At 40.2% G+C, this 22,037-nt stretch overlaps 1 protein-coding gene across 1 annotated transcript in view; it reads right to left on the bottom strand.

Moving 5' to 3' along the window:
- Window positions 1–22,037, bottom strand: part of scfd2 (sec1 family domain containing 2) — a 133,068-nt gene that overhangs the window by 106,831 nt on the left and 4,200 nt on the right. Inside the window, exons 3-4 of the mRNA XM_023339761.1 lie at window positions 10,539–10,666; window positions 408–583 (exon numbers count right to left, since the gene is read on the bottom strand). Coding sequence (XP_023195529.1) covers window positions 408–583; window positions 10,539–10,666 — 304 coding nt within the window. The remainder of the gene's footprint in view (window positions 1–407; window positions 584–10,538; window positions 10,667–22,037) is intronic.

The following is a 22,037-nucleotide window of genomic DNA, read 5'->3' as shown; positions in this document are numbered from 1 at the left end:
AAACTGTTTTTGGAATGAAAAAACAAAGCAGACAAATCTCACCAGCTTGAATGAGATCTAGCATTTATGATGGGGGGAGTGGCCAAAGACATAGTAAGAATTATGTCCAGGACCTTGATAACTCTATAGAAAGTGTGTTTTTGTGAAGCTGTGTGTATGTTTAATTTTAAACCTGCACGGAATGATATTTGGAAATTATTGTATTGTGAAATAACAGTAAAAAAAAAAACAAATAAAAGCCCAAATTAGCCTGACAGTCACGATAAATCAATGTAAACTTTACACCGGAACTTTAACGCGTAACATAAATCTGTCATGGAAGGTCTCAAACTTTCACTTTGCAGATCCTCCAAGTGTTTACTGTGAGTGACATATGGATGGTTTGGTTATGCAAGATGAGCACACACCTGCAGCAGCAGTCTTTCGAAAGCCAGACAGGAATCCCAGCGGGCCACTCTGGGGTGTCGGAGCGTCTGGGCCGTGGCCAAGCCCAGCTGAAGCACCCCGCAGTGACTCTCTAGCGCCTCCCAGCTGCTCCGGAATAACTTCACATAGGAACACAGCTGATCGGGGGTCACACGACCTGAGAGAAGGGAGATGCAAGGTGAGATATTTGGACCCAACAGAGTGGTGGATGCAATAAATATTAGCAAATGTGGTACTAAAAATAGTAGTAAACGCATTTTACAGGAAATGACAAAGTGGTTGGACATCGTGATTTGTCATGTGACCGTATCTGATAATTACAATACGACATAAAATCAATAACGGTGTTAGCGAGTCAATGTTTCCAAGGTTTAGGACATCCTCAGTCGATAGCTGAGTCTCCATTTACCTTAAAATTGCACAATTTGACACTATGAAAATAAATTGGCATAATGAAAACACGCCGATTTTGAAAAAAAGAAAACTCTTGATTTTTCAAAGTAGAGTTTGACGCTAGGATGAGGTGGTTTATCAGCCTTATCGAATCTGGTATATTTAACTGGTTTATTTCACAAAACTTCAATGGAAACAGTTCTTTCGTATCACAGACATCATGTGATCAACAACCTGATGTTACTATTGGTGGAAATGACAAAGACGATGACAGGAAGTGGTAGATGGACGATGGCGTGGCATGTTTTTAAAAAAAAAAGATTTAATCTTGTGAACAAACTTATTCATGTGCGATATTAATTGCGTTCTCTTATTTATTGGAAACACCGCAAACACAAAAATCACGTTTTGTTCAATATTAGCAAAATACTGACAACGTTTTGAGCACATCTGTAATGGAAACGCAGCTATTGATGCTTCTGAACGGACATGGCCTTGGAGCTCTGGCTGATTCGTGTTGTTTACTGGAAAATAATTGGGACATATCTTTTGATGTACATCTTCCACTGCAGATGTGTGCTGTCCGTAATCCATCAACAAAGCATTCTTTGTGCCCGGTAACCTTGACCGGCGGTTTTCCTTGACCAGAGGCTTCCAGCTGTAGAGCTACTGCCAAACACGTGATGCATCCACTTTTGTTTGCAGCTGTCCCCTCTAGATTTGCTAGCTCTTTACATAAGAAAAATTATTTCCTTAACCATCGCTGGTGTGGTTTTCTTGTGAAAACATCACACTTATATCCAATATAGGCCGATTCTCTCGAGGGCTTAAATTCATTTTGTGTTTCATGTTTTGTCTTACTGAGTAGAAGCTCCAGGGGTTTAAAACAGGCAGTCATGAAGCAATATTCCTCACACTGCGAATACAAACCCTGTGTTGCCATGAGTTACTGACTGTGCCTGACTGCAATTAAGGAAATAGTGCGGGAACACTGATTGGAGCTCCTGAAATTCTGTCTGGGCTGTGACTAATATGTGTAAATGAGAGGCCTTTACTGATTACTTCAAGATATGTAAGAGAAGAGATCAGACAGACAATGTTTAGGATCTGCTCTGCTGAACATTTCCAAATCCCCAGCCATCTACTTAGCCCCCTCTCCCTCCGCTCCTCAGGAAGGACCGCAGCAAAACCTAGCAACAACAGCATAAATAGTCGAGTCCTAAAAGACTAGAAAGATGGGATACAACACCTCTGCATAAGCACATTCATTTGTGTTGATGTTTGAACTACTAGATGCACTAGATGGGGGTGTATTTTGAGTTTGAATACGACCAACATTTATTTTTGTAAGACCAAACATATGACCAAAAGTGAAACTGATAAGAAAAGGCCGGCAACTTCCAGAATACTAAATATAATCTACAGCAAGTTCGAGGCTTTCTTCGCTACAGTCAACGGCACAAGCACTCGTTCTCCTTAAGCGTTTTTTTTTAAATTACAACCACAATTTCTGTTTGTTTTATTGGGATTTTATGCGATAGACAACAGAAAGGAGCAAATAATTGTAAAGTGAGAGGAAAAGGATGCATGGTGTTGGATCTCTTTTTGATCATGTTTTAATTCTTATACTCTTTGCAAAGTACTTAATGTTGTTTTGTTGTGAAAGATGCTCTAACTTAATGTCCTCCTTATGGGTAGAAGAAGCTGAATACCAATCCATACACAATTATAAGAAGCCTCAAAGGAAGAGTAAACAACGGACAAACTGAGGAAATATCTAAAAAGAAAAAAAACAGGTTCAGGTTTCTCTCTGAACTGAAAACACTTTGGTCCAGACCTAGTCAGAATACTGAAAAGCTCTTTTGTTAACATATCCAACTATAAAAATCCTGGCAGTAAAACTAAAGCTCCCCAAAAACTTGATGTGCCAACCATAATTCAAGACAGAACCAGGAAATATATTCAAAGCTAGTCCGGCCTTGAATGGGCACCTAAGAATGGTACAGAGCAGGCCAAATATAATCAGGCTTTACAGTGAAAGCACACAGTGAGTCTGAGGGAGAAAATGTAAGACATTAGGGAAACCAGAGAAAAGCAAATAGGCCAAGCAGACACACAAAGGGCCTGCTTTGCATTACACACTTACAGCATCCTGGCAGAGCCTTGGCTCTTATCTGTCACAGAACTTCCCTCTAAACAGCTTTGTGATTCTTTCAGCATCTTTGTGCCAGATGAAAAAGGAATCTGAAGGAGATGATCTATCAGCTGAGCTCTTGTTCCAGATCAGGGTGTCTCTGCAGAAAGACGACTGGCTGCGTGTTCTTCACTTTTAACGTTAAGTAATAATAAGGAATAATAAAAAGGACAACAAACAAAGTTTTCCAAAGTCTAATTGTAATTTAATATAGATAATATACATACAAAGATGCTGATTATATATATATATATATATATATACAGTACAGACCAAAAGTTTGGACACACCTTCTAATTCAATGGGTTTTCTTTATTTTCATGACTATTTATAAGGCAAGAAATCCCACTTATTAACCTGACAGGGCAGGTTGACCTACGAAGTGAAAACCATTTCAGGTGACAACCTCTTGAAGCTCATCAAGAAAATGCAGAGTGTGTGCAAAGCAGTAATCACAGCAAAAGGTTGCTACTTTGAAGAAACTAGAATATAAGGGCTATTTTCAGTTGTTTTACACTTTTTTGTTTAGTGCATATTTCCACATGTGTTATTCATAGTTTTGATGCCTTCAGTGTGAATCTACAATGTCAATAGTCATGAAAATAAAGGAAACTCATTGGATTAAAAGGTGTGTCCAAACTTTTGGTCTGTACTGTATATATACTGTATGTATATATATATATATATAATGATCTGAAATAAATCTGTTTTAAAAGTATTACTGATTAAACTTTAAAAAATTATGTAGCTTTATGTTATTAAAGCTAAAGTTTACTCAGTAATACTTTTATAACAAATTTATGTCAGATCATGATTTCTAGGTTAATGTCAAGTTGTCGTAATGAAGACATTTTGAATAATGTGAACTTTGTATTAAAAGTGTCATGATTTACTGAATGACACTTTATGACAACAGTCATAAATATTCATGAAGACTTACTCATGTTCATGACAGGTGTTATGTCATGTTTATGACGGTGTCATGACAGTCTTATTCACAACCTGTCAAATAAAGTGTTATCGTCAAACTCTATTTTGAAAAATCAAGAGTTTTTTTTTTTTTCCAAATAAGTCCCTTACTGAAATATTAATTGGCTATATTGGATGAATTCTCCTCTTCGGTTTAAAATAATTGAAATTATTATGAATATTTAAAGACTTCCTCCATAATGCACTCTGATAAGCTTCACTGTTATTGATTAAGAGAAGTATGCCCACAGCATGATGCTGCCACCACCAGGTTTCACTGTGGGTGCTGCGTTCAGTGCGATTTGTGGCACTCTGCATGTAGGCCAAAACATTTTGGTCTCGCCTAACAAATCTTCTGCCACATGTTTGCTGTGCCTACAATACGGCAAATTGCAAAAGGTATTTCTTTCTTCTTGTCGCTCTTCCATAAAGACCAGATGTGTGTAGTTTTCATGTCAATAGATTCTCTCACCTAAGCTATGGATCTAAGCAACCATTCCACAGTCATCATGAGACTTTTTGGCTGCTTTACTAATATCCATAGACTGCCAATTCAGGTTGATTGCAATGTCTTGGTGGCTTTGTAGTTGTCCAGAACTCTTCATTTTGATGGATGGTGGACAGAACAGCACTCTGTAGGATGTTGAAAGCTTGGAATATTATTTTATTGACGTAACTCTTTTCTAAACTCCTCGACAAATACCAATCTCTCAGACATTCACCTGGATTTACACTGTGCTTGAACTGGATTTTATCTTTAGGCATCAAAGTAAATGGGGTGAATGCAAATGCATTTCTCTTTCCAAACCATGTGCCATTGTCATCTGCTTCACAATCATGAGCTACTTTGTGGCGATCTATCGCATAAAATCCCTATAAAATATATCTAACTTGTGGTTGTAAAATGACTAAATGTGGTAAAGGGACATGTGCGGCGCTGTAACTTATGACATCATGTGGTTCATAAGTATCATGTGGCAGGAGGTCGGTCTCTGCACGGCAATTCTCGTCGCCCTTAAATGAAGATGGCTGAGAAACCTGAACCGTTGGGCCCATTTTATTGTCCTTTTGAGGGCATTTATAGAAAGAACAGACATAAAGCAAATTTCATTTTCATTCTCATGCTAAAAACGGCTGGAGCGTTAGTCCATCAGAGCAGGATGTGCAGAGGTGGCAATTGAGACATGGCAATCGCGATCAAAGTCTTCCACAGCACAAGTACAGCCAAGGGCAACGATGATTTAGCTCCGTTACTGGAAGATGACTTACATTCTGGGTGCACGGGGTTGCAGAGGAGCTAAGTGATCTCTGATGCGAGTTGCAGAGTTGAGTGGTGACCCGTCTCAGCAGCCAGACAGCCTCATAAGTAATCCCGCAGGACTGAGGGACGCAGGAAGTTTGAGGGGCTTATTTATGCGCTCCGAAAGGAGGAACATCCTGAAAACGTTCGGTTATGGGTGAATGTTGGGGCCTCTGCTCAGGACTCTGCACCACATTCATGCACACACTGCACCACATCACTCAACAGCAACAACGTTTTCATCAATATTTTCAACAGTTGGCTAAATCATTTACGTTTTAAACAAAATTACCTCAATAAATAGTTTCTAAGAAAATATGTGATGAAACTTGTTTGGGCTAAGTTAAGGAGTTAATTGTAACTCCTTAACTTACAGATAAGGAGTTACAGATCATTTGAGAAGTTCAGTCATATGAAAGGGACTCCGCTGCGTCTCCATATCAAGAGGAGTTAGCATGCCTCCTGGATGCCTCCACGCTGAGGTGTACCAGGTCTGTCCCACCAGCAGGAGACTCAGAGGAAGACCCAGTGAGTGGAAAGTCTTGGCCTGTGTGCTTATGCTGCTGTCTTTGTGACCCGACTCCCAGACAAATGGAAGATAATGGATGGATGAATACATCAAGATTCAGAAATTTCTTCTCAAACTAGTTCAAGCAATACAGGAACCCTGCTGGATCATCAGGGCTAGCTACATCACTTGTAGGACGACTTGATACAAATGACAATGCAGCAGCTGTATGAATCCATTCTGAACTCAATTCCCCCTGGTACCAAAGCCCGAGGGCATGCCCCGCCCTTCTGCCACGGGAGCAGCAGGGTGTCTGCACAACCACTCTGCTATCCATTTAGTCTGGTGTAAACACAGGCAGATTTGCATAAACACAATTAGAGATGATGAAATGTATCTATTAAAGTCCCATTTAAGAGCCGAAACACCCAAGACAAACACGTATTGTGCATGTTCTCACGCACACTGAGGGAATTTCATCATCCTACTACAATCCTATTACATCCTATGAGACCTTAAACGGGTCAACCTCAGGCTCTGAGAAATGGATTATTTTCTCTGTGTCTCTCTGGATGATCCTATTCTGCTGAAAAGCCAAGCTGGATCCAACGGTGTATAAAACCAATGAGAGCGTATGAGGCCCTGCAGTGCACAGGCAGAGTATTTTCTTTGTTTATCTGGGAAAACCAACAAGAGCGAGAATGAGCTCAGATATGAGTGGAAAAACGTTAGCCTTTAAGATAACTGCAGGGCACCAAGCAGGGATGTAAACAATTCATGGAGTTACGATTAATTGTTGATGAATGTTTTATTGTGTTAAAATTAGTTCCAGTTGATTAACAACACCAGCTTAGACATTCTTTTAGTGTTGTAGTTTGGCCGCCACCCCGCAGAAAGCGCCGTCAGTCACCATTCAGTTGATAATGGCAGAGCCATACCAGAACGAGAAAGAGTAACGGTCCGAACAGAGTCCGGTGTGGGATGCAAAATGAACCATATGCAGTTCTGTTTGGAAATATAAACACGCGAAGCTCTTTAGGTTTCACCTTAATAGCGATGATTCTCCCGAGCTGCTTGACGGAGGAGCGTCAACGTCTCAATCAAAAACTAGTGATGTGCTACGAAGGCAAAGATGTAATCACTGAACCGAAGACAGGACAGTGCAGAAAACTTGTCAAGTGGAGAGAAAAAAAAAAGAAAAACATGACGCCAATAAGCAATGCTGATTTTGAGGTGAGTTAATGCACTTCATGAAGTGAAGTTTTAACATTCCTTCAAGAGCAACTACGGTACTTCGCTTAAACATCTCTGGATTTATGGAGGACTAAGTTTTTCACATACAACTGTGTAAAAAATTAAGAGACCACTTAAAAGTATCGGTTTCTCTGATTTTACTTTTTATATATGTTTGAGTAAAATTAACATTGTTCTTTTATTCTATGAACTACTGACAACATGTCTTTGAAATTCCAAGCAAAGATTTTGTATTTATTTGCAGAAAATGAGAAATGGTCAAAATAACAAAAATGATGCGGCACTTTCAGACCTCAAATAAAGAGAACATGCAAAGAAAACAAGTTCATAATAATTTAGAAACAACAATACTAATGTTTTAACTCAGGAAGAGTTCAGAAATCAACATTTGGTGGGATAACCAGAAGGTTTTCAATGGGGTTCAGTGCAGTGGGCTCTTCATTTTTTCTAGAGCTGCGTTTTATGCTTTTCACCTTTGCTTTTTCTGTTAAGCAGCCTAAGAGTTTTCTGTTCTGCTATATTTTATATATACATATGTGTCTAAGCTTAATAATGTGAGAAAACCACACTTTTATGTTTGTTCAGTCAGTATTTAATACAGCGGACACAAAAAAAATGCTAAAATTTTATGTAGTTTTTTTAAATTCAGCATATGAACATTTTTACTCTTTATGTTATGGAAAGATTGTGAGTCCTCTTGATACAAGAGAAAACTCAGGTTTTTAAGAAAATGTCCAGTCGATCGATAAGACCTATCAACTTTAGATTCACTGGTCAATTGATAACTTGCGTTCTTAGCATCAAGTGAGAAAATTAGTATTAGTTCTATGTGGTGCATTGGAGGAGAGAATGATGGATTGAGAACTTGGCTTGTGTTGCTGTTCTGCAGAAGGAAGACGGTGTGGGGGGTTCATTGGGAGCACACAGGGGGATCCATGGTGGTGTCCGCGCCTCTGCCAGTTATGCATAAAGGTTCAGTGTGTGAGGGGCCTTACATTGACCCCTTCTCTCCCCCTCTCTCTCTCAGCAAAGACATTAAATCAACAGACTGTCTGTCAGTCAGCAGGCGGAGGCCGCTTTAATTCGCCTCCTTGTTCATACACTCCCGACTTTACTGTCACTCCTAAACTCTGCAAAGCATTTGTTTAAATAAATCATTTCGGATTCTGCAAAATGTGCACTGCATCACAAAAGTGCGAAAAGACAGCACGGGGTGCACATGCGAAAAACTTTACAGGCTGTGTTTGAGAGTGTGTGTGATCTTGTTATGAGACCTCCTTTACCTCACAAATTATAAGGGCTCGAGGACCAACAAGATCCCTCCCTTTCTAAAAGCCCCCTTTTCTGCCAGATGTTAACCTGAATGTTAAGACCAAAGTGTGTGCATGTGAGCAAAGGATAGCGCAAAGTCCAAGGTGCACGGAGCCACTTCACGTTTGCGTGCCTGCACATATTTTCACCCCTCGCTTCAGACCCCTTTGCTTCATTACCGAACAACACAAGTTTCTCGAAAAAGCAGTGTGCGTGTGTGTGTGCGAGCGAGCGAACATGTGGGGGTGTGTGAGTGTGTGTCATGCAGCCAACATGTGGTTCAGATTTCCTCTGGGGCCACATGTGCAAAAACACAGCAGGCCAGAAAAGCTGGATCTCAGTGGGATCCGCTGGAGTCCGGCTGCAAAACGCTGAAATACAGGCGCTTGCTTCTCCTCAAGAGTAAATATCTACATGCGTCGCTTTTATGTGATGCAAATGTTTATGTTTCGTTTTTTTCTGGGCATTGTCATTAGTTTGTTTTATAGTTCATAGGAAATCAGCCCCATCTGTGGCTTTGTATGGGCTGGTATGATATTATAGAGGCATAACAACTTTTATTAAACGATCGGGGGTTTCAAATAAAGAGAAATAAACTGTTACAAGATTGATGTGCTTTTATTTTCAACAGAACAGCAACAATCGGTCCTACTGATGCTGAAGTTGTATAATTAATGCATCAATCATGCTTCTTCTAACCAATACAAATAAGAGATTTTCCAATTAATGACTCCTTTTTTGACCTACTCAGTTTTTTGGCCATACTCTAGGAGTTATGGCCACTTTTAGAGCCATAACTCGTGAAAGTGGAAAAATGTGCTGAAGGTTCTTTGATTGGTTTTAATCCGACAGAGAATCAAGAACGTCTTTATTGAAGTACTAACTTATATATATAAGTATATGTCTCCACCAACCTAAAAAAAAGTGTAGTTTTAGTTTAGCTTTTCAGTCTATTTAGAGCAAAAAGTAAACTAAAAACTAAACTAAAACTAACACCATCATGTACTTTATTGCAGTAGAGAAACTTTATCATTTACCTCTCTACAATGGACCAATGTTTGTGTTCACAAACCAAAAATGGCAGAAGTTATAGGTTTTGGTGGACTTTGAAGAGTTCTGACTACAATCTTAGTATAATTGTTTTCAGTGGCCATAATCCTCTTCTGTATTACTGCTATGATGATGTTGTCTATATTTTATATTCATGCAGAGCAAACATCAACTACATTTTGAATCAGTTTCAAGTTCTAATTGAGCAGAAATGTTTTTGCTGTTCTTCCTTTAGATGAACACAAACATAACAAGCTGACTCTAGCTGGGTAATTATTCAGGCTATCTGCTTGGGTAGCCAGCCAGTAGTTGGCTGCTTTGCAGATGTGCCGCTCGTAGCTTGCAAAATGTGTTTTGAAAACAGAACCATCATAACCAGAGCGATGGCAAGCTCGCTTTAAGCTTCCACACTATGACTGTTCCTGTTTTTGTGCAACCAGAAATTGTTTTTCAAAGTCAGATGAGTTTATCTAGTGAGGGAGGGAAAGAAAGGTTTAGTAGTTGGGTTTTTTTTTTTTGCCAGCTGAATGGCAGTGTGGAGCAACAACTGCGGGACGGGTCAGCACTTCTGTACTGTATGATCCACAGTCCAGTCAGAAAAAATCTCCAGTCAGCCTAGAAATTTCTGTGTCTCATCAACGTCCCTAGGAAAGGCGTGCAAGAAAACATTTGCTTCTTTAAAGGTGCAGTGTTGGTTTTTAAATATTTGGTATGCTTCGATACTGGTGACCGTCCCATGTGGCATTCACATGCTTACTGCGGATACAACAAATTAATCAACTTACAATTAATTGTCAATTAATGGTCTACTAGATAAAAATTAACTAAAAACATCCACTCAGACCTTTTTTATTGTGTTGTAGTTTGGCCTCCATTCAGCAGAGGGCACTGCTTGACATCGTTAAGCAGAGCCAATCGATACAGAAAGAAAAAAAAAAACGTTTTTATTTTTTTTATTTGGCATATGATAAAAAATGTTGCCCTTTAGCATATGGATAGACGGTCGGCTCTCTTGAAGCAAGAGAAAGGTTTTTTAGGATATGGCCGCTTCTCAATTAATCGTTAGTCAATCAATAAGATCAATCAACTTTAGATTAACTCGTTAATGTATAACTTGCATCTCTAATGCTTACCCATACTCATCTTGATTGGCAGCTTCTCCTTGGTGGCCGCCTCCACCAGGTGGCGTCGGACTTCCATCAGAGCCTCTTTGTGTTTACTGGTGAGCATCGACTCCCACAGCAACCTCGCAGAGGACGGCCTGAGAAGCAGACGAATTCAACACGAGAGCTTAAGGGCAAAGAAGAGTCACTGGTTTTTGTTCATCTTGGACATGATCGAGAGTTTTTCTTGTCAAATCAAAAAAAAATTTGTTTTAAAAAGAGCAAAGGGGGTAGATGCAGAATGTTATCATGTCAATCAAGCAGAAAACGCCTGTGTGCCAGCATTCCTCAGGCCTGGTCAGTGCCTGAAGCCAAACAGCTTGCAGACCAAGACACCCTCCGTGGTGCCATCGCTGGGCACATCTCATTCCCTCTTCTCATTATCCGCTGGGTTACAAAACAGCCTGATTCCCATCTTTGACTGCGAGTGATAACAGGAACCATGTGCGGGGCTAATACCATCTGCCGCCAGCAAGAAATAAAAAGAAAGGTTCCTATATAGAATCAGAAAATTGTCACAGAGGAGCCTTATCATCGTTAAATTTGCAGATGACAGGAACTGCTCTTCAAAGCGACCGGTGTCAGACTTCAGGCACCAGACGCACTTCATATCCGAGTATTAATTTGTCTCTTTTCCAACCTCATCTACGCTCAGATAAGACCTAGGCCAGTGTGCTTGCTTTGGACAACTAGACAGAAGGCATGCAGTAGTTACTGTTATGAGCGTATACCAAGGTCTCAAGAAGTAAGGGCTTCACAACTGCACAACATTTTCAAAGTCCTTTGAATGAGAGCAGAAGGAAACAAAATGCTGATTCCTCACCTCCCGTTGCTGTATATACTGGCAATCAGCTGGTTGAGAAAAAAAAAGTCTCAAACGTTTCTCTCTAACCTACAAAAAAGACAAATTTAACACTTTGAAAGTCTTTCAGATGGCCAGAAACACAAAAGGACCACTACCTATCACTTAAAGTGAATGGACGGTGTTGATGTTGTTGAAGTAAGGGTATTAAAAGTTCCCTTCAGTGTAGAAGACAAATATCTTCTGCACAGAAGTGAACTCATTGTCACAGCAGTTAAGGGCGAACAGCTAGTCAGACTAGATTTTATGTTTTAGTTGATTTTAGCACTTAAAACAAAGTACAAGTGAAACTTCTCACTAGCCAATATTACAGTTAAGTCCAAAAATGATTTACTCGCAAACACACTCATTCCACCAATACACAGATCAGCAGGCAACTTGTGATTGCCCAGAGGCACACAGACACAATGGCAGGGAATCAAACCCACAACTTTCACATCGCAAGAAGACTTCTCTTCCCTTTGAGCTGCAGCCTCTACGTCACCAATAAAGGTGTTTCTATTAATTCTCGATAAGGGTATTAAAAGTTTCTGCCATGCCATTTCTAGAAACTACTTACATAAAAGCTGTTAAATTATTATTGTTCTAAACTGATGCACCTTTTAGTGTCTACTATTGTCATTTCCAATCCAAAACAAGCGTCTTGATTGGATGAAAATAATATTAAGAAAAGTATTTTCCAAACTGCTAAATGTAGCGTGATTTCCCAAAAAGAAATAAATTCCAAATGTGACAACACAAATCAATTGCTCTTATTTAATTGGTGTTAGATAAAAAACAGCCACATCATGTGAAGCATCTTTTTTTCATTTTGATATATATTTACTGAACTAAAAGCGTATTTACTAAAGGTTACAATACTGCGAGAACCTCACACTAACCCATTCCTACTAAACACATATGCACTCGTGATTATTACTCCAACAATTTACCAGAAACTAAACAAAAGGAATGAGACAGAGGAGAAAAATGAAACCAAAGGACTGAGAAGGAGCGGAGGGAGACGGGGCATCGTTGACAAATCCACTGTTTTTCTTTTGCTTTTATGTCCTTTTTTTTTTTCTAAACTTTGTTGTTGTTTTTTTGTCCCCCCTCTCACTCCCCTTTCCTCTCGCCTTTTCTCCTTTCTAACTGCTGCCATGTGTTTAATATCAGATGTAATGTGTTCCAGACCTTGGGCAGGAGCTGTATGATGAGGAATGGGGCTCACGTTGGGACGGCCGCCATCTACACACCAGAACTAGACACTGAGACTTGCAAACACAACGAGAGCTCGGGAAAAATCTAGTTTAGAGTAAAACGTGGAGGAAACAAGAAAAGGGTACTTTACAAATCAATTAGATAAATCCAGATTTTAATAAAACTTGACTTACTCAACATTAAATACGAGTTCGTAGACTACAGCTGTCGGTCAAAAAGTATGACAGAGGTATCCAGGTTTGCCAAAACCAGTCTTAAGCTTTGAGTAACACCCCCCCCCCCCATCATCTACTCCCAGATGATGGAGTAGAAAATATTCTGATTACACAAATCAGGATGTCCCACATGTTTGTCATTGCTGGAATACCACCAGCGTAATCTGACCGGGACGAGTCGGAGAGGCCCGCGGGTGTGTTTGTGTTTGCGTGCGTATGCGTCTGTGTGTTATGTTTGCACACAGTCCCGTGCGTTCCGTGTTTGCTCTTGAAAGTTAGTGGGGCTCTGACAAGTGTGGGAGAAGAAAAAAAAAGACATGGTTCTCATTTTCCACTCCAACCCCTCCCCACCCTCAGACCCCAACCCCTTTACGGTACAGGCATCAGTGTGGGTCGCCCATGCCCCCCCGCCGCTCCCCTCCCACCTCCTCTGAGCCGACCGGCTAGATAAAGGTGGGCCGCCCAGGTTGACCAAGGTTGACATTGGCAGGGTGTGAGTTGGACTCCTTAACCAGCCAAGAAATCTCGTTGAGTAACAACTCTACTACGTACTATGAAGCGGGAATGAGTGAACTGGGAATGGGGGGGGTGTGTGGGAATCTGCAAGCTCTGAATGCAGAGTTTCTCTCCTTAGTGGAACATAACCGAATCGTTTCTGTAGGGGGCAATCTTGCTCTTAACTTGTGCGCGCCATGGTGAACATCCCCCACCCCACACACACACACACACACCCACACATCCCCGCTGCTCTGGTTTTGCAGAGCCAGGCTGAGGCGGGTGTGTTGGGAGACTTCACCATAATGAGCGCCGTAGCGTTAAAAGGTTGTTACGAATCCGTTGCTTAACAGACAACACGGTCCCCTGAACGTGTCTCATATTGTACTTACAGTAGGTGATTGTTGAAATGAGGAAATGGGGTGGGGGGGTAGTGAGTACTATTCCTGGCAGTGAATGATGCAGAAGGAAAGAATGCTTCAAGTGGTTCATTTTTTTTTTTTTTTCTTTTAAGCTACTTCTGACTCAGGGTTGTCCTTCATTTTTTAGCTCTTTTCATTACTTGCAAGAAACTGCACAGGAAATAAAGGAGCCACTGTGTTCTGGTGTAGATTTCTCCTAAAATGCAACTTCTACCCTTCCTCTGCTCCGTTTCCATATCAGAATAGAATATCCCCGATGCAGTTTATCAAGGGGAAAGTAATAATGTACGGAACAGTTTCAGCACCATAAATAAAAACGGACCATATTCAGCTGCACTGAGAAAGTGGAAGCTATAGCAGAACAAAATCTATTGCAAATAATCTTAATAAAAATATCAATTATGTACAGATTATGCTACATTTACTTGCTAGAGTCTTAGAAAATATGTATGTTTTATTGGCTATAGTATAATCTGACACTGAAATAGTTGCTGAGGCTCTTTAAAGATGAACTTAGGAGGGTGTTTTATCTTCTATCTAGTTTATATGGATATAAACTAGATATAGCTATCTTGTTTATATTGTCCACCTCACTGAATGGGGACATGATAAAAATAATGCAACTATTTCATGTTTGTTTGTTTATTCCCACATTGTGACTCAGCTCAATTGTTCTCCATGTCACTTTCAAATTATACCCCAGAAAGGAGGAAGTCATCAATTATCATACTAATTAAAAGTTGCAGTAAATTCATAAGCGTGAAAGAGCAAAGGAATAAAATAAAATAAAAAAGTTCCCCATTTATTTTCAAAATATTATTATTGCATTTGAAAAAGTGTTTGCCCCTTTAGAGTTTTCTTCTGTTTTAGATCTGATGACCAGACATCCTCCCTCAAGACTTTTTGGTGGAAGAAAAAAGATGACGGCAGCGTTTTAGGGCCATTGTAGATAGAAAAAAAGAATATAGGAGTAGATTTTCCGCCAAAAATCTGAGAAATCTTGAGATTAATCTCAGAAATGTTCCACAAAAATACATGAATATTTCTGAGTTTGAAAAAATAAAAAATTTACCAGAAAAAAATAAAGATTAATCTCAGAAATTTTCTAGGGAAAACTTAATAATTTCTTACCATGAGATGTTTTTTTATCACAGATTACATAAATGTACCCAACTGAACAGCTATCTTAAAAAGAAATACTTTTTGGTTATTTTGCTTCAATAGCCTTAAACAATGATTATAAGGGTGTTTTCTTTTCACAACTGCAACAGAAGTGTCAAAAAATTTGATAATATATTTTTTTACAAATTAAAAAATGAGAATATTTGTATAGTTTATGTATCATTCTGTAAGTTTTGATTTGCATTTGCTTAGCTGCTCCGTAAGATGTCTTTCACAAACTATTCTCCAAGAACTGGTCTTCACAACGGCACATGACGCTGCTTTCGCTGATACCAAAAGAAGCCTACTAATGCATAACTTTACAAGGTCGGCTTTGCTATCTGGTCTGTTACTTTACGGACATTAATGGTAAAACTAGAAAAACAAAGTGGTTGGTTTCTTGCAAACTTCCTCCTGTAAACATTCTCCTACAGGAAAACGCTAATCAGAGCAGAGAAAGGGAGGACATTGGACCAAAAGACCTGACCTTGAGTTTCAACAAATGATTCAACAAATGAACGCGGCTCAACATGGAGTGCGAAGTATGAAGCGAAGCAGAAGAAACGCGTCAAAAAAGGAGATGTCACTGGCCAGTTATCATTCCTCGTGTCGTAGGTCACATTTTCAGCAGATTAGAGCATTCTCAAGTGGTTATAGAAAAACAAGGATTTTATGTGCCAGCATGCTGTTTACAGGTCTGAATACAAGCTCTTTGTGGAAACTGAGGACGCTATGCCAGGCTGGATACATTTTCTCAAGTGATGTCATTTAAGCCTGCTCTGACTCATGCACAGTATGCTGCAGTAAAGTTAGAATGACCTGACATGGCTGTTCAAGCTTATGATTAATGTGAATTTGAAATGAAAACCAGCAAAGAGTATGGCTTTGACCAAAACAGCCAGGTAATATGAAAGACTTCAATAAATATATACTGGAATGTGTGCAGAAATGCATTAAAAAAATGCATTGATTCTATGTTGCATTGTGTTTCTGTGTTTGATATGATGTAAAGCACTTTGAAATGCCTTGCTGATGAAATGTGCTATACAAATAAAAGTTGATTTGATTTGGATTTGAAAAATTCAGAAAACAAATTCTTTTAAGCGACATACACCAACGGCATTAACTAATCTGAAATAATAATTAGTTAATTACATTGACCTTCATCTGTGAAATCGACAAAACTTCCATACAGCTGACTTTGTAGGCCTGCCATGATAACAAACTTAGCTGGATGATAAATTGCCCCAAAAGTTATCGCAATAAACGATAATATTGTTGTTTAGAGACCATTTTCAAGTAATGTAATGATAATGGCATAATAATGCAAGAACACATTCTCAAAGAGCAATAAACTTTAAATTCTAATGAATATTTAACACTGGAACTAGGAGACATTTTAAACATTCAAAATAAATAAAAGAATAAATAAAATGAATTATGAAGTCACTGTAAACAAAATTGTCCTTCAGAAAAAGGGCTAGGTGAGACCAAAGCACCAGACTGACGAGTTTTATCATCCAGTTTTTGGTAGAAAGAGAGAGAGAAAAGAAAAACAATAAATCATCCAAATGAAAATGATTGAGTTTGTTTAACTGATTTATTGCTTTTTGTGACAGACTTATGTATCTGTACACTGTGAATTATTTTTAGGTTTTCACACGTTGCAAACTAAAAATGTTCATGACGTTGTTTGATAACCCAACACAAAGTAGAAAATAATCGTAAAGAGCTGCAATTAACTTTTGTCGATCAAAGTAATCCCATGTGTTAGACTGGTACAGTTAAAGTTTGATTAGAAATTTGTGCCAAGACTTTGAAAACATCGCTTCATCCAATCTGAAGGCACTTAAGCCTTTTTGAAAGAATCAGAAGAACCATTGAATCGGGATAGTTGAATACATACACTCGCCACACTTTTCAGATTTTTTGCTGAAAATCTGCTTGCTAACTATGCGTCATTTTTCCGCCTTACAGTCGAGGCCTACTTTGTGTCGACCTACCACATTGCGTCAAAGTTTGCTGCTGTGACGTGACAAAAGCACGAGGGTCCTGAACACTTCTGCGAGGAGCTATAGTTAGAAACCATTTTTTCGCAGCATCGGCAGATGGGTAAAACATGTGGCAACATGAAAGGATGAGGAAGGAGGTGCAGTAATGTTGGACTCCTCTTCCTCTCATGTGTCTTGGCTACTTTACCGTTTCATCTGAAATCCATCAGCAGGCACCAGCTCTCAAGGAAAGGGGCTGGAGAAAGCAAAGTAACATCTTCGGGGGTGCTTTATCAACGTACTAAATAAATCTGCGGAAACCTTTCCAACGGAGAAAATGTGCTCAGTAGTGCAAATCAAATCGCAGCTGCAGAAGACGGCACATAAGACAGAATAGGTTACGTTATCTTCGTCTCGATGGGAACACGGAGTACAAGATGTTCAGGTGAAAGTAATCTGCTTGATTTATGTACTGAGGGTTTCAGTTAAAGACACCTTCCACGTTGGAGGAGGGAGAGCGGGATTGGACGGGCAACCAGCCAAGAAGAAGGCAGAGCAAACTTTGCAAACAAATAAAACATAAATACAGGAACAACGGGGGATGTCCCGGCTTAGCTGGCGACCGCATGCGCTAACAGGAGACACAGCTAACGACCAAGAAGGCCGAGGTGAACACGAGGTGATGATGAGGCAGCAACAGCTGAATGAAGCTGTTAATGTCTTTAACAAATACGTGGCCTGGAGTTGCGGCGCCTGTTGATTTTCACATGAAAAATCAGGGATGATCCAACATACGCCAGGCATCTGCAGCTGCTGTTGACTTAGGCAACAGGAGCGTTGAACGTGTTGGAGAAAAGTCGAGGAACGGACATCATACAGGAAGGAGTTGGCCCAGAATTGGTAAATTATTAGCCTGGTCAATGTCTCTCTGAGCCATTCAGCTTGTTTCTCATCTCCCTTCAGTGCTTCATCTTGAATTTCTCCCATTGACTTGGATTTCTGCTGTAGAATTTCAACCGGGCCAATCAGCGAACAGGAGTTGTGAACGATGCTTTCTTCACTGTTTAAGAATTGCAGTCTGGCTGAGGTTTTAGCAATGGCAGCGGAGGAAGTGTACAAAGCCGCTCAGTCTATGTTGGCTACACTTCCAAATATTTGGTTAACATAGCAGCCACCTCGTTGGGATCAGCACTTGTCTCTTGGCAGTCGAGGATGGTTGTTTTACAGAGCAAGGAAATTTCCAACTAGTCTCATTAGTTGAAAATAGTCTCATTTTAATAACGACATAATTCAAGTTCGCCTTTTCAAAGACTAACGAACTGTTATTTTGTACAGAACACTCCACACTGGAACGAGAAGACATTTTAAATATCCCAAATAAAACACAACAACCAAAGATAAATTAATAAAACGGAAATAAAAACACACACACAGCCAAAACCATACATAAAATGGATTATGGGTTATCTGAAAACAAATAAAATATGAATAACCATAACAGATATTTTCAAGCTCATTATAATTTATTACGTGATTAATGGATTATTGTGACAGGCTTACAAAGGGGCTGTTTTTCACCAGGCTAGTAAATTATGAGGTCAATGAAACAAGAAGCTTCATTCAAGTCGTTGCTGAGTAGGACGTTTGAGCAAGCTGCGTAATGGGCTGGCCTTCATCCCAGACATTGTCTTTGGTCAAAATTAGCATCCTTTGTAGCACTGGCGTTCAAAAGTGCTTGTCCTCTCTTTAAACAAACCTGCTACTTTATGGAGCGTTTCTTATCCACTCTGTATAACACACATTGTAAGCGTAATAACAGAGCTGGGTTGCCAATGAATAACTTCAGTGACTTAATTCAGTTGTTTGAGTCACAGTTTAATGTCTAAGTAGAAAAAAAAAAACCAACTACAGCACTGATGGGAACCACAGCAGAACCAACAAGGCCGGCTTCCGACCCGCCATTCTCATCCTCCACAGTGTCAACAAAAAAAAACGAGTCAGCTATCCACGAGTGTCTTTTATTTGTTCCATCCTCGACTATCTCTGTTGTTTTTGTTCCTTTTCCCACATGAACCTACACTAAAAAATAAAAAATAAAAAGAACTTTTTGTTTCCCAGCTAAGACAGAAATAGGTGTTATTCCTCCTTCCTGGTGGTACGAAGGCAGGATATGCAGGCTCAATTTATGGAGAAGAATTTTTTTTTTTTTTTAATGGCAGGGTGGGGTCAATGTCTGTGTCTGGCTCCCTTCTCAGCAGTTCCTGAGGGAGACCCAGAGCACCTCGGCCACCCATGCTCTGCTCTGCCCACACTGCACACGCTCCAACCTCAGCATCAAGGTCCAAGACGGACAAATGACGGGTCTGCGGGGTTCAGCAGGAGACTGGGGGAAACTCTGTGCCCTCTGCCAATGAAACTCAAAGGTCCTACTCTGGATGAAAAAGTGGCTGCGAAGCCAAGCACAGCAAATTACACAGACTGGGCTGGCAGGCACCTGACCACAAAGACAGACACACACACACACCCACCCACACACACACACACATATAGATTAAAAGAAAAAAAGAAAACTTCCAGTGCCACTTTCTTTGCACAGATTGGAAAAAAACATACACCTTCTGATTGTATTTACTACTTAAAAGACTATCTTATGGTGGAAGAGGGGAACAAAATTCATCCATAAGCAAAGTGTGTGCATGTGCACGCCGTCACACACACACACACACACACAAAAAGCACACTTTCTCTCTGGCATGATCGCTGCAACCACAGAGTGCAAGTCAGGTTGTAGGATTTGGCATATCCTCACCAGGTTATGAAAGAGAATACAACAGTAATTGCAAAAGAAACTGTGGGGTCTCGCCTGCAGAGCTAGAGTCAACAACCACCCACAGAATGTTTAGGACACGGTGATCTAGAAAAAATATCCTGGAAATACCGAGGGAAATATCATACAAAGAGGGTCAAACTAAGCCCGCACCTAATATTTAAAGGTTTAAGATGGTCTACACTCAAAAACCTACTAAAAATAGACTTGTAAATCATTCGTTGTGTAAACATCCAGGAGGAGGAAATTCACTCTCTGGTGCCAAAAAGGGTCTCAAGTTGTTCACAAAGATCAAATCTACCAAGAGAAAAAAACATTCCCCCTTATGGGGGGGGAGAGAGAATACAATAAATTCCGCCTAATTGCGAATGAACACCTCCAAACTCGTACATATGCAGAGCATCAGCTTTGCCATGCTGGAGCGATCAACGTAAACGGTGCCTGCGGGGAGCGGTGCACTTAAAGTGCACTTAAATCTAGCGGGAACGCTGGTGTTCTTTCTGGTTCGGCCTCTGCAGCACTTCAGTGTCTGAAGCATCTGTGATAAGGCTCGACTGGCCCATCTGCTCTGAGATAGCACCACCAATAACGCCCCCGCTGATCGGCACCAATCTGCACTCCACACAAACACTTCTGATTTGTTTCTGTGCTATGCAGCCAGAATGTTAAGAACAACTACACTGGGTGTGTTTGTAGGTACTGGCTGGCTGGACACCATCAAGACTTAAGAAAGTTTTAAATGTTAAATTATCACAAAATGGCTGAAAACGGACATTATTCTCTTCCTGAAGTTTAAAGTAGTTCCAGTGAGATTCCTTAGACAGGTACTTGTGTGAAGTACACCCGAAGAAGGGCACCCGTATGTTGCTGTGCGCTGCCGCTCAGTTGGCTGAAAGACAGATTCCACACTTTTCCCCTCCACTTTAAACAAAACACAAATCCGCATATTTGAGATGGAGAAAAAAAAAACGGTGTCGTTTTATTAACATATATTTTTACACTGAAAACAGAATTTAATGGGTTAAAAATCAAAATAAATTCTGACAATTTATGGATTCGTAGACCTCAAGCTAAAAGCATTTGTGAAAACTTTAATTTTGCAAAAAATCTTTTTTTTTTGTTTACATATTTCTTGAAACCATCAGTGACCGTATGAAGAATATAATCTGTGAAAAAATTGAGCTCCTCTGCCTTTTCCCAGTGCTAACTCCAAACAACCAATCAGAGGCAGGAGGACGGTCTTAACGCTGTCAATCACAATCTCGTGTGGCGCTGCTCATCACCCTTTGCTCTCTGCTATGCTGCAGCTAGCATGACTTGTTATGAATGCTCAGTCTAGTTGGCATGATGGTAAATGGATTGAACTTATGAAGTACTTTTCCAATCATTTTGAGTCACACTCACCCATTCACACTTTATGCACATTTGTACACCGATACGCAGATCAGTCTGGTGGCAGCTGAAATCGAACCTACAACCTTCCGCTCACAAGACGACTACTCTACCCACAGAGTCACAGTCGCCCCAGTCGATGTAATAGAGAAGAGAGAGAAGACAGCTACTGCAAGTAAAATTGGCTAAAAGCTTTCTTAAAAGCTACAACCCACAAATAGGAACAAAATTCACTGTTTTTCTTCTTTTTTTTTTTGTTATGTATAAGCCTTTGAAAGATCACCATGGTTACAGTTAATCCATTGCAGCTCCAGCCACCACACTTTTCCTCCAAGTCAAAGTCTTTTCCTCTAGCAACCACATGAAGGCCCGAAGCCTGACTGGAACACATGATGTAGGGCTAAATACTGCCATCAACAACAGCCCCACCGCAGGCCCTTAACACATGCACCTGCCCAGCCAATAGCACGACGACAGGCAGCCATGCTGGACATGCTGCCGCTTCGCTCAATCACGGAGGTGTAGCTCGGGCTGCTGAATTCTATTTTCCGCCCCGGGCAAGCACACATGGGGCCAGTAAATTATACCGTGTGGTTTGGTTCGATGATTATATCAGATTAGCCTTCTGTTGGGGGGTGGTTAAGGCAATATCTGCCATGAACTCCTAAACATAACTCATCCTGGGTGGCACTTTAACCACACTGACAAGATGCAGACGACTTAAAGAGACGGAAAAGGAAAAGCTGTGTCATTAACGGGCCTGAAGTACATGTTTAAAAAGTGTTGAGAAGATGAGGGGAGTAAACAGTCAAACACAGCGCATCGGAGCTATGCACAGATAAACTGTACTGCATTTGGCTGAATTTCGAAACCAGATTTATTTCACATATGCTACAGTTAATGA

This window comes from Xiphophorus maculatus, chromosome 9 (genome assembly GCF_002775205.1).
Source record: "Xiphophorus maculatus strain JP 163 A chromosome 9, X_maculatus-5.0-male, whole genome shotgun sequence".
NCBI lineage: Eukaryota > Metazoa > Chordata > Actinopteri > Cyprinodontiformes > Poeciliidae > Xiphophorus > Xiphophorus maculatus.
Note: the sequence above shows the minus strand (reverse complement) of the source record. Positions and strands in the feature narration are given on the sequence as shown.